Source organism: Mustela nivalis (genome assembly GCF_964662115.1).
Source record: "Mustela nivalis genome assembly, chromosome: 1".
In the NCBI taxonomy this organism is placed as follows: domain Eukaryota; kingdom Metazoa; phylum Chordata; class Mammalia; order Carnivora; family Mustelidae; genus Mustela; species Mustela nivalis.
In genome coordinates this window covers 115104548-115117725 of record NC_139020.1, presented here as the reverse complement: position 1 = coordinate 115117725, position 13178 = coordinate 115104548, and the positions used below count along the sequence as shown (strand labels likewise).

At 38.9% G+C, this 13178-nt stretch overlaps 1 protein-coding gene and 1 long non-coding RNA gene across 9 annotated transcripts in view; both read right to left on the bottom strand.

Moving 5' to 3' along the window:
- RNF168 (ring finger protein 168) overlaps window positions 1–13178 on the bottom strand; it is a 45276-nt gene that overhangs the window by 11373 nt on the left and 20725 nt on the right. For 4 of the 8 annotated variants that reach the window (XM_082699983.1, XM_082699986.1, XM_082699985.1 and 1 more), the window contains 2 exons: window positions 9083–9262; window positions 6194–6315 (listed from right to left, as the gene is read on the bottom strand). In XM_082699983.1, the coding sequence (XP_082556109.1) occupies window positions 6194–6315; window positions 9083–9262 (302 nt within the window). The remainder of the gene's footprint in view (window positions 1–6193; window positions 6316–9082; window positions 9263–13178) is intronic. The other 4 variants (XM_082699989.1, XM_082699990.1, XM_082699987.1 and 1 more) reach the window with 1 other exon arrangement.
- On the bottom strand, window positions 3284–6128 carry LOC309848824. Its single transcript, XR_014303319.1, has 2 exons — window positions 5760–6128; window positions 3284–5729 (listed from the first exon to the last, which is right to left on the bottom strand). It is a non-coding gene; the product is annotated as an uncharacterized lncRNA (long non-coding RNA).

Here is a 13178-nt window from a genome sequence, read left to right as displayed (position 1 = left end):
AGGGAAGCAGGCTCCCTGCCGAGCAGAAAGCCTGATGTGGGGCCTGATCCCAGGACCCTGAGAGATCATGACCTGAGCCGAAGGCAGCGGCTTAACCCACTGAGCCACCCAGGCGCCCCTGAAGTCAAAGTTTTTTACCTATTTTTCCTACTGATTGTTTTCTTACTCAGAGGTGGGTATTTCTTTAATATTACATTACCTTTTCTCAGTTAAAATTTCTTCTTTTTTTAAGCAGGCTCCATACCCATCATGGAGCCCAGCATGGGCCTGAATTCACTCATGAGATCAAGACATACACTGAGATCCAGGGTCAGATGCTTAACCTACTGAATCATCAAGGTACCCCAAGTTAAAATATCTTAAAGATAGAAGACCACCATTTTATTCTCTTAAAGGTATTTTGATAGAAACGTTCTTAATCTTATAATCTAATTACATGTTTTGCTCTTTAAAACTTCCTTCCCCAGGATGCCTGGGTGGCTCAGTCAGTGAAGTGTCTGCCTTCGGCTCAGGTCATGATCCCAGGGTGCTGGGATCCAGTCCTCCATTGGGCTCTTTGCTCAGCGGGGAGCATTCCTCTCCCTCTGCCTGCCACGCCTCCTGCTTGCGCATGCTTGCTCTCTCTGACAAATAAATAAAATCTTCTCAAATAAAATCCTTCCCCAAAGATAATCTCCTTTATTATCAGTCTAAAGTTTCATAGTTTCATCCATCATAATTTTTCTACACAGTGTGAGTAGAGATCCAAGCTCATCTTTTCCTTATATAATCAATTGTCCCAACAGCATTTATTGACAAATTCATCCTTCTGAACAGCTAAAGAGCAATGATGACTACTGTACTGGTTACCCAAAGTACCTCAAAACTTAGTGGTCTAAAACAACAAATATTATCTCAGTTACTGAAGGTCAGAAATCCAAAGGCAGCTTAGCTGGGTGGTTCTAGCTCAGGATCTCTCATTAGAGTCTAGGGAAGATGTTGATCAGTGATCTAAAGGCTTGAGTGGGGCTAGAGGATCACCTTCCAAGAAGGCTCACTCAAAGGTTATTCTGAGGTCCCACTTCTTTACTGGTTGTTGGTAGAAGGCCCCAGTTCCTTACCACACGGGCTGCTCACAACAGGGCCGCTAAATTTTCCAGAGCAAATAATCCAAAAGAGAAAAGTCACATGTCTTTTACAACTTAGTCCCCAAATACCGTTCAGGTAATTCTATGTGTATACTTAAGTCCAGCCTCTATTCAAGGGGTGAAGAACTGGGCTCTGTCTTTTTGGGGGAAGAGTTTCAAAGAATTGGTGGGCATATTTTATAAACACCAAAGCCCTCATGAAGGCTGCAAAAATAGCTGTATTTCTAAACTACTACATTGCTTCATTTTGTTTATCCATCCCTGTGCAAGTATCATATATATTTATTTATACAATTTAAAGCATCCAACTCTCCACCACACATTTTCTCTCTCTTTGGTGGTATCTGAAAGCCCTTTCTCTTCTATATAAATTTTTAAGTCAGTATGTCAAGTCTAAGAAAAGGTTAGGATTGTGACAGATGTCAAAAATTATCAAATTGGGATGCCTGGTCGCTCAGTCAGTTAAGCGTTTGCCTTTGGCTCAGGTCATGATCCCAGGGTCCTGGGATCAAGATCTGGCATCGGGCTCTTTGCTCAGTGGGGAGCCTGCTCTCCCCTCTGCTTGCCTCTCTCTGTGCTTGGGTTCTCTCTGTCTCTCTCTGACAAATAAATAAATAAAATCTTAAAAAAAAATTAGGACTGTGATTTCAATTGCACTGAAATCTGTTGGCCAGTTTGGGGAGATCTGACATTTAGCATTATTGTAATATTAGACATCTTCAAATTCATGAATCCTGCACATTTCTTTAATATGATAAAAATTTTTATAATATTCTCCATAAGGTCTTACAGATTTTACTGTAAAATTTTTTCTAAGGACTTTTTATTTTCTAATGCTATAATAAACTAAATCTTAAAGTTACATTTTCAACAGAACTTTTGTACAGATTTTATATCTACCAAACTTGCTAAACCCTTATTTTTTTTTTTTTAAAGATTCTATTTATTTATTTGACAGAGAGAGACACAGGGAAAGACACAACAAGAGAGGGAACACAAGCAGAGAGGAGTAGGAGAGGGAGAGGCAGACTTCCCGAGGAGCAGGGAGCCCGATGTGGGGCTCGATCCCAGGACTCTGGGATCATGACTTGAGCCGAAGGCAGAAGCTTAACAACTAAGCCACCCAGGCACCCCACCCTTATTAATTTTAAAAATATATTTCTGAACTCTCAGATTTGCAATATATTTTCTATATTCCATCTCTAATAACAATTTTCCAAGCTCATATCTTTTGTTTCCTTTTATTATCTTACTGTGCAGACTGAAATCTCTAGAACGACACTGAACAGACGTGGTAAATAACAGACCACTCTTGTATTTTCCTGTTCTTAATGGGAATAATTTCAATTTCCTATCATAAAGTATGCTATCTGGTATAAATTTTCTAGCAGATATTCATTAACAGGTTAAGTTTATTCCTATTCCCACTTTATTAAGAATTATCATTCCCATGCTTTTGATATTGAAACAGTTAATGGGGGGGCACTTGGGTGGCTCAGTGGGTTAAGCCTCTGCCTTTGGCTCCGGTCATGATCTCAGGGTCCTGGGACTGAGCCCCACTTTGGGCTCTATGCACAACAGGGCGCCTGCTTCCCCCTCTCTTTCTGCCTGCCTCTCTCCCTACCTGTGGTATCTCCGTGTGACAAATAAAATCTTAAAAAAAAAAAAAAGAAAGAAAGAAACAGTTAATGGGTTAATAGTTAATACGTTAACATTACATCATCATCTAATATTAAGTCAGTAATATATTCCTGGAATTGTCATTTTAAGTATATTCTTGGGCCACCTGAGTGACTTGGTCGGTTAAGCATCAGACTCCTGATTTTGGCTCAGGTCATGATCTCAGGGTCGTGATACAGAAAGCCTTGCATTGGGCTTTACGCCCAGCACGGAGTCTGCTTGGGATTTTTGCCCCTCCCTCTTCCTTCCCCTCTGTTCCTCCCAGATTGTGTACTTGAACTTTCTCCCTCTGTCTCTAAAATTAATTAACTAAATTTAAAATAAAGTATTTATTTACTTTCAGCTTTTCTCCCTTTTCTAATATGGCATTTAAGGATTTCTAAATACTTGAGTCCCCTCCCAAAAGTTTAGATGTATAATACTTTCAGTTTTATTATTTCCATCGAGATTTCTTTAGCCAAAGAATTACTCACCAGTTTTTCTTAATTTTCAAACACCTGAGTTTGTTAATCATTTTAAATTTGAGACAAAATCCATATAGCACAAAATAAACCATTTTAAAACATACAATTCAGTGGCATTTCATGAAGTTGTAAAACCATCACCTCTATTTCATTCCAAAACATTTTTGGCATTCCCAAAGGAAACCATGCATATGTTAATCAGTAACTTCCCCCATTCCCACCTCCCCAGCCACTGGCAACTCCTAACCTGCTTCCTATCTTATAGATTTACCTACTCTAGCTATTTCATATAAATAAATAAAATCGTATAAAAGGCAACCGCTTTGTATGGCTTATTTCACAGAGCGTGTTTCTGAGGTTCATTTATGTTATAGCATGTATCAGTATGTCACTCCTTTTTAGAGCTGAGTAAATACACTGTTGTATGGCTTATACCACATTTTGTTTATCTATTCATCCTTCAATTGACATTTGCGTTTGTCCATACTTTGGCTGTTTGAAGTGCTGACACAAACAGCTATGTACAGATATTTGTTTGAATTCCTGCTCTCAATTCTTTTGAATACATAGGTAAGAGTGGAATTGCTGGATCATATGGTAACTAACTTTCTGAGGAACTTCAAATTGTACCACTTTACATTCTCACTAGTAACTGTACAAGATTCCAATTTCTCCAATCCTCGCCAACACTGATTTTCCTTTTTTTTGGATTACAGGCATCCTAGTGGATGTGAAGTGGTATCTAATCATGGTTTTCATCTGCATTTCCTAATAATACTAATCACTAATAATACCGGGAATCTTTACATGTGCTTACTGGTCATACGTATATCACTGGAAAAATGTCTATTCACACCCTTTGCTTATTTTGGAACTGGATTCTTTGTCTTTAAAGTCATAGAAGAATTCCTTAATATAGTCCAGATATTAGTCCTTATTTGTTTTTAACTTTGCTTTAACTTTAATCTATTAGTTTCTTAATCTCTTCAATTTCTGCTTTTAAATTCATCTGTCCATTTTTAATTTTTATTTTTTTAAGTTTAAAAAAAAAATTTTATTTATTTATTTGACAGACAGAGATCACAAGTAGGCAGAGAGGCAGGCAGAGAGGTGGGGGAAGTAGGTTCCCTGCTGAGCAGAGAGCCCAATGCGGGGCTCGATCTCAGGACCCTGGGATCATGACCTGAGCCGAAGGCAGAGGCTTTAATCCACTGAGCCACCTAGGCTCAGTGGGTTATCTTTATTTTTGTCTTTTTTTTTTTTCTTTATCTTTATTTATTTTTATCTTTATTTATTTCAAAGTATGTATTTAGGTACATGAAGATCCATTGACAGTTACATCCCTTAAGCAGAACAGTATTACATCGATATGAAAAATCTCTGCTTTTCTCTTAATGGTTTTGTCTTGATTTCTACTTTGCAAAATATCAGCGTTAATAATATTGATATTGAGACATCTGTTTTTCTCTCTTAATAGCAATCTCCTGTTTTAACTGACCCCCAAATCTCTACCTCCCTGCTCCAAAATGAAAATTTCTGAGTTATGGAAGGACATAAAATTACCTGCACATATTTACTCAATTGAGCCAAAACCCCTTACATATTTTTATTAATTTATTTTTAAAATAGGCCCCAGGGGCACCCAGGTGGCTCAGTGGGTTAAAACCTCTGCCTTCAGCTCAGGTCATGATCCTGGGGTTCTGGGATCAAGTCCCCTCCGTGGGGAGCCTGCTTCCTCCTCTCTCTCTGCCTGCCTCTCTGCCCACTTATGATCTCTGTCTGTCAAATAAATAAATAATATCTTTGAAAAAATAAAATAAAGTAAAATAGGCTCCATACCCAACAATGTGAGACTTGAACTCATGACCCTGAGATTAAGAGTTGCAAGACCTACCTACAAAGTGAGCCAACCAGCTGTCCCTATTTTTAAACTCTAGATTGTGGTTCTTAAATGTTTCCAATTGTTAATTACTATGGGAACGCTTATATCCTCATAAAATCATGAACTCTACCTGCTCCTGGGGGGGGCATTATGAGGAGACTAAATCCACTCCACTATGGACTACCTGACTCGTGCTTTTTGTATAGTAGAGAAAAAATATAGTGCATAAACTGAGGGGATAAAAGGGTGGGGGAATGACCTAGATGGCAAGTTATAAACTATCAGTGAGGATGACCTTATATGAGACTAGCTTTTCTCATTTGAATACTAAACCAGGGGAAAAAGGAATCCAAGTGGTTAATTCTGAGAAAAAAGGAACATGAAAATCCTGAGCTATCAAGATAAAAAAAGACTTCAGGGACACCTAGGTGGCTTAGTCAGTTAAGCATCTAACTCTTGATTTTGGCTCAGGTCATGATTTCAGGGTTGTGAGAGTTAGCCCTGTGTCAGGCTCTATGCTGGGTGTGGAGCCTGCTTGGGATTTTCTCCTTCTCCCCTTGCCTCCCCTCCACCCCTCTCTTAAAACAAAACAAAACAAAACAAAACAAAACAAAACAAAACAAAACAAAATAAGGCTTCACATCTCTCTTCATGCTAACTAGGCATCTAAGCTATGTAAGTTGCACCCTTATTTTCACTTTACATCAATCTCCGCCCTTTGGAGAGTTTTCATGCAAAGTTCATGGACCAAATCTTAACCATCAGCCGACTAAATGAGCAAAAACACCAGCATACAGTAAGTGATCAATAAATAATTGACAGAGGCACCTGGGTGACTCAGTCAGTTAAGTATCTGACTCTTGATTTTGGCTCAGGTCATGATCTCAGGGTTGTAAGATCAAGCCTCACATTGGGCTCCACTCTGGGCATGAAGCCTGCTTAAGATTGGCCCTCTGCAACCCTGTCTGTGCACACACACTCTGTTTCCCTCTCTCTCCCTCTCTAAATAATTACATACATATATATTCATGTTCACTTACTTATGAATATTTCCAGTGTTTGTTTGTTTGTTCTTACTTTTCTTTTGAGACTTGGTTGTGACTGTATCAGATTTTCTGGAATTCAAGGGCGAAGCCAAGACACTTCCATCACTGAAATTGTTCTTCAACAGAAAAAGCATAACAAACATTATTTTAAAAAATTGTAATAAAATAAACTATTATTTTACGTTTTTTTTTTTAAGATTTTTATTTATTTATTTGACAGATCACAAGTAGGCAGAGAGGCAGGCAGAGAGAGAGGAAGCAGGCTCCCCACTGAGCAGAGAGCCCGATGCAGGGCTCAATACCAGGACCCTGAGATCATGACCTGAGCCCAAGGCAGAGGCTTTACCCCACTGAGCCACCCAGGTGCCCCAATAAGCTATTATTTTGATTAATTCAGAGTCCACAACACAATTTTTCAGGAATTATGCTCACATTTAAATTCTACACATCCTTTGAATTATATAACCATGCAGAAATTAGTATAAAGAGGATTATGTCCATCCAAGTTGGCCTACATTAATTATTTTTACTTTACATTATAAAGCACAAAGGGCATGATGATACTAATAACCCTTATTCTAATAAATGACTTCATATAATTATAATTACCTTAATCTATAGGGGAAAATTCAAAAACTGTGGATATACTTGGAATAAAAGGTAATTTTATGTAAAAGCGATTTAATTTAGGGATTTAAGAGCATACCAGTATCATAAATATTTACATGCTATACTAGTCTCATAAGCTTCTTACTATACTACTAGAAAAATTAATATACTTCATGGTATTACACAATTGGCCAAACTTTCTCAAGTAAACCTAGAATTCTTTTAAAATATCAATAGATCTACTCTTAAAATCTCTGTTTAAAACAAGAAGGTTTAGGTTTTTTGTTGTTGTTTTTTTTTTTAAAGATTTTATTTATTTATTTGACAGACAGAGATCACAAGTAGGCAGGGAGGCAAGCAGAGAGAGAGGGGGAAGCAGGCTCCCCGCTGAGCAGAAAGCCCGATGTGGGGCTTGATCCCAGGAACCTGGGATCATGACCCGAGCCAGAGGCAGAGGCTTTAACCCACTGAGCCACCCAGGCGCCCCCAAAACAAGAAGGTTTAGAAAAGACTGTTGACAGATAAAGATGACCCAAAATTTTCCTCTTTAATGTATTTTCTTACCTATGTCATTTATTTATTTATTTGACACAGAGAGAGAGAGACAGTAAGAGAGGGAACACAAGCAGGAGGAATGTGAGAGGGAGAAGCAGACTCCCCACTGAGCAGGGAGCCCAATGCAAGGCTTGATACCAGGACCCTGGGATCATGACCCGAGCAGAAGGCAGACACTAAACAACTGAGCCACCCAGATGCCCCTGTCATTTGCTGTTCTATTGATCAATGTCTTTTATTTAATTTTCGGATTATGTACCTTTTCAAAATTATTCTACTAAAATTTTAAAAAGAAGAAATATATGAAAAAGGGCAGGGGTGCCTGGGTGGCTCAGTTAGTTAAGCTTCTGACTTGACTTTGGCTGAGGTCATGATCTCAAGATCCATGTTAGGCTCCGTGCTGGGCATGGAGCCTGCCTGGGATTCTCTCTCTCTCCCACTCCCTCTGACCAACCTCCCCACCTCTAAAAAAGGGGGGGCATATAATCTAAAACTTAGGTACACTATCATGAACAGTATGCATCTCAAAAAAAAAAAAATCCCAATTCTGAATATACTTTGTTTTGGTAAGTGCATTTTAAGATACTTGTTCAAAAGCAGAGGAATTGTTTTTAGAGGTTCTCAAACCTGAATATACACCAGGCTTCCCCAGATGTCTCTGGGAATGGTATTCCCCAAAACCCATCCTGAGAGATCTGATGCAGTAGATTTAGAACAGATATGAGAATTTGTATTTTAAAAGAACCCAGGTGATTCTGCCAGGTTCGTTCAATCACTGGGTCCCACTGTACTCTCAAGTCTTAAAAGTATGTCTTATCATCCTTCTATTCATTTAGTAATTTAACTATAGCAAGATAATAAAATCCAGGTCTAGTGTACTACTTAAAAATTAAATGTGCTTCACTTCCAAAAAGTGATTTGCATCCATGCAATGGAATATTATGCCATTCCTAAAAAGAATTAGATAAGACTATATGTATTCACAGGAACAATCTCTAAGATATGTCAAGTGAAAAAAGGCAAGGTAAAACAGTGTGACTGATAATGTTCTTTTTAGGTGAGTAAGAAAAGATAAACTGTTAGTAGTGCTAACCTTTGGGGCAAGAAACTAATGGAACAGGAATGAGAATACAGAGGTAGAAGGGGAGAAAGGAACCTTTCACTTTGAATAGCTTTCCTATATACTCTGAATTTACTAACATGTTAAAAACACTTGTTTACATACACTTCAATCAGAGCAAATATATAACAACATGCAAAAAACAACAATATACAAAAAAAGATTTGTTGAAAAATATGTCACACTTGTTTACATATACTTCAATCAGAGCAAATATATAACAACATGCAAAAAACAACAATATACAAAAAAAGATTTGTTTTGTTGAAAAATATGTCAGAAATTGCTTCCAGTCATGGTGAAAGCTCTTTGAAAACCATGTTGTCGGGAAGCCTGGGTAGCACATTTGGTTAAGCGGCTGACTCTTAGATTCAGCTCGGGTTGTGAACTCACGGGTGTGAGATCTAGCCCTGAGTCAGGCTTTGTACTCAGGGTGGTCAGTGTGAGATTCTTTCTCCCTTTCCCTCTGCCCCTCCCACTCATGCTCTCTCTCTCAAATAAGTAGATCCTTTAAAAAAAAAAGAAAAGAAAAGAAAGAAAACCACATAGTCTAAAGCAATAGGAACATTAATACTTCAAAGTTCTCTCCTAATACTTACAATATTAATGCTTAGTTTTCTTGCTAGTTCTTCATCACTTTTCAGTTGTTCTTCCATCTCTCTTCGCCTTTTTTCTGCCTGTAGTTTTTCCTCCTCTTCCTCCTCTGCTAATAATTTCTGTATGTATTCTTCACTGGCTTTATTTTCTTCCTCCTTACTGGCTTGTCGCTCTGCCTCCACCTTAAAAATGATTAATAAAGAACATATCTTTGAACTTTTTAATATACTTGCAACATTCCTTTCTTTTTATTTTAAAGTAGGCTCTATGTCCAGTGCGCAGCCCAACACAGGGCTTGAACTCATGACCCTAATCAAGGCCTGAGCTGAGATCAAGAGTCAGACGCTTACCCAACTGAACCACCCAGGTGCCTCTATATTTGTAATATATATATATTTTTTTAAGATTTTATTTACTTATTTGAGAGTGAGAATGAGCAGTGGGAGAGGCAGAGGGAGAGAAAGAGAGAGAAGCAGACTCTTCCCTGCTGAGCAGGACCCAGCTACTGGGCTTGATCCCAGAACCTGGAGATCATGACCTGAGCCAAAGGCAGACACTTAACCAACTGAGCCACCCAGGCACCCCTATACTTGTAATATTTCTTAAAAAGAATAGTAAAAGTAATAAAAAAGAACAAATTGGCAGGAACAAAATGTTTCAAATGGAGTACAAATCTGAAGGCAAATTCCTGCAGAACAGATCAAGAGGTCTCTTCAAGGAAGCCTTCCCCAGTCAGTCCAATGATATCTTGATCAAATTCCCATTCCTCTTCATCTCAGTCATAGAACACTTTCAACTACACTGTTTTAATACTTGTGGAAATGTCTCTAGGTAATACTTTTCCTCGGTTAACTCAATGCTATATGCTTACTAACTTAGGCCGAGGTTTCTGAACCAAACCCTAGCCAAGGGGATAGAATGATAAAAATTGACACTAACAAGGGTCTAACTGTGAAGCTAGGAAGAATACCTCAGGCCTAGGGCAGGAGTGGAGTGGCTGCCGAAGAAGCAACCACAATGGTGATTATGTAATTTACAGATGGGGAAACAGAGAAAAGCAGTAACTTTCTTAAGGTCATTAAGTGGCAGAGTGGAGACTCAAACTCAGATGCTAAGACTTAAGGCCATTCTTGTGATCATTTAAACAATTCCTGAAAGAAATAATACAAGAATCGTTCTAGAAATCCAAAGGATTTGACTCAAGAATAAGCCCTTGATCTAGTTCAAGTGTTGGAGACATAAGGGAAAGTTTGTTGAAGACTAAGTTTTCTTGCTCCTAATGGAAGTCATTAGGAAACGACTGCTGCTTCTTCCTCTGCATGTTGTGTATGCACTTCAAGTTCAAAACTGTGCAGCCATTTTGCTATTAGCCTTAAGTTAAAGTAACTGACAAAGTTAACAAAGAAATGGAGCTGGAGCTCTGAATGAACTTCTGGAATTCCAGTTAATTAAAACCTTCTTATGTAAGGTAGTTTAAGTTGGGTTTTCTTTTACTTCTAGTCAAAAACATATTTACAGAACCTGTTCTCACTACATTGTTGAAAGAACTAAATTATTCCTTTAATTGCCACACAGGTACCCCCTTACTTAAGGGAGGTACAGTTAGTTAAGCGTCCAACTCTTGGTTTCAGCTCAGGTCATGATCTCATAGAGTTGTGAATTTGAGCCCCATGTCGGGCTCCAAGCTCTGTGCAGTCTGCTTGAGATTCTTTCTCCCTCGCCTTCTGCCCTTCCTGCTCATGCTCTCTCTCTCTCTCAAATAAATAAATAAATCTTTATTTTAAAGATAAAATATAAAAATACTTTATATTTTTTATAAAAATATAAAAAAAACCCTTACTTAAGAACAGTGCTTAGACCATGTTAAGTTAACCATCATAATTATTTAATTAAAAAAAAAATTTTTTTTTTTTAAATTTTATTTATTTGTCATAGAGAAAGCACAAGCAGGCAGAGTGGCAGGCAGAGGCAGAGAGAAGCAGGCTCCCTGCTGGACAAGGAGCCCGATAAGGGACTCGATCCCAGGACCCCAGGATCATGACCTGAGCCGAAGGCAGCAGCTTAACCTACTGAGCCACCCAGGCATCCCAATTTTTAAAAAATTTTTAAAAGATTTTCTTTATTTATTTGAGAGAGAGCATGAGAGGAGAGAACGTCAGAAGAAGCAGACTCCCCATGGAGCTGGGAGCCGAACGTGGGACTCGATCCCGGGACTCTGGGATCGTGACCTAAGCTGAAGGTAGCTACCCAATCAACTGAGCCACCCAGGAACCCTTTAATTTTTTTTTTTTTTAAATTTATTAGAGAGAGAGCAAAGTAGGGCAAAGAGTAGAGGGCAAGGGAGAAGCAGGCTCTCCGCTAGTCAGGGAGACCGATGCAGGACTCGATCCCAGGACTCTGGGATCATGACCTGAGCGGAAGGCAGATGCTTAACCAACTGAGCCACCAGATGCCCCAGCCATCATAATTATTTTCGGTCTTCTGGAACTTGCATGGTCCAATACAATAGCCACTAACAACAGGTTGCTACTGAGTAATTAAAATGTGACTAGTCCCAATCTATACTGTAGTATAAAATACACAAAAGGATTTGAAGACCAAGTAAAAAATAATGTAAAAACTTTAGATGTTTATACTTTATATAATCAAGTCTTAATTATGTATAGTCTCATATATTATTATATAGTTAATGAATATAATTTTACATAGTATGTTTTATATTAATTACAAGTATTTTGGGTTACATGAAATATTTAACCGTGTTGAACAAAATATACATTAAAATTAATTTCATCTGTTTTTTAAAAAATATCTAAAAAATTACTAGAAAATTAATTATAAATGGGTTCATATCCTACTTCTATTAGATAAACTGCTCTATACTAAGCAGGATTGTAGGGAAAATATTAGGGCTCTCCTAGTATTATAAAGTTCAAAGGCTCTTCTGTAAACATTACCCCCCTCTTTTTCCCATTAGGTTCTTCACAATTATCCTTCATGCTCTCCTCATCTAAACTTATTATTTGTGTCCCCCCAAATTCATATGCTGAACCCCTAATCCCTGATGTGACAATATGTGAAGGTAAAGGCCTTTGGGAGGTAACTGGGTTAAAAGGGTGAAGCCCCTATGAAAGGGATTAGCACCCTTATAAAGAAGAAACATGGGGCACCTGGGTGGCTCAGTGGGTTAAAGCCTCTGCCTTCAGCTCATGTCATGATCCCGGGGTCCTGGGATTGAGCCCTGCATCGGGCTCTCTGATCCGCAGGGAGCCTGCTTCCCTCTCTTTCTCTCTCTCTCTCTGCCTACTTGTGATTTGTCTGTCAAATAAATAAATAAAATCTTTAAAAAAAAAGAAGAAGAAACATCAGAGATATAATCTCTCTCTCTGCCATGTAGGACACAACAAATAGGCAGCCGTCCACAAGCTAGGAAGCAGGCCCTCATCCACCAGCAGATCTGCCTGTGCCTTGGTCTTGTACTTCCCAGATCCAGAACTATTTCTAGGAATTTTTTTAAAGAAAAATGCTACCTGGGGGCGCCTGGGTGGCTCAGTGGGTTAAGCTGCTGCCTTCAGCTCAGGTCATGATCTCAGGGTCTTGGGATCGAGTCCCACATCGGGCTCTCTGCTCGGCAGGGAGCCTGCTTCCCTCTCTCTCTCTGCCTGCCTCTCCATCTACTTGTGATTTCTCTCTGTCAAATAAAAAAAAAAAAAAAAAAAAAAAAAAAGAAAAATGCTACCTGGGATGCCTGGGTGGCTCAGTTGGTTAAGCCACTACCTTCAAATCAGGCCATGATCCCAGAGTCCTGGAATCGAGTCCCACTTCATGCTCCTTGCTCTGCAGGGAGCTTGCTTCTCTCTCTACCTCTGCCTGCCACTCTGCCTGCTTGCGCGTGCTCGCTCTCCTTCTCCTTCTCTCTCTCTCTGACAAATAAATAAATAAAATCTAAAGGAAAATGCTACCTGAAGAAAGTATTTAAAAAAAAAAAAAAAAAACCTATGTTGTGTGCCTGGGTGGCTCAGTTAAGCAACTGCCTAGGGCTCAGGTCATAATCCTGGAGTCCTGGGATCAAATCCCACATCAGGCTCCCTGTTTGGT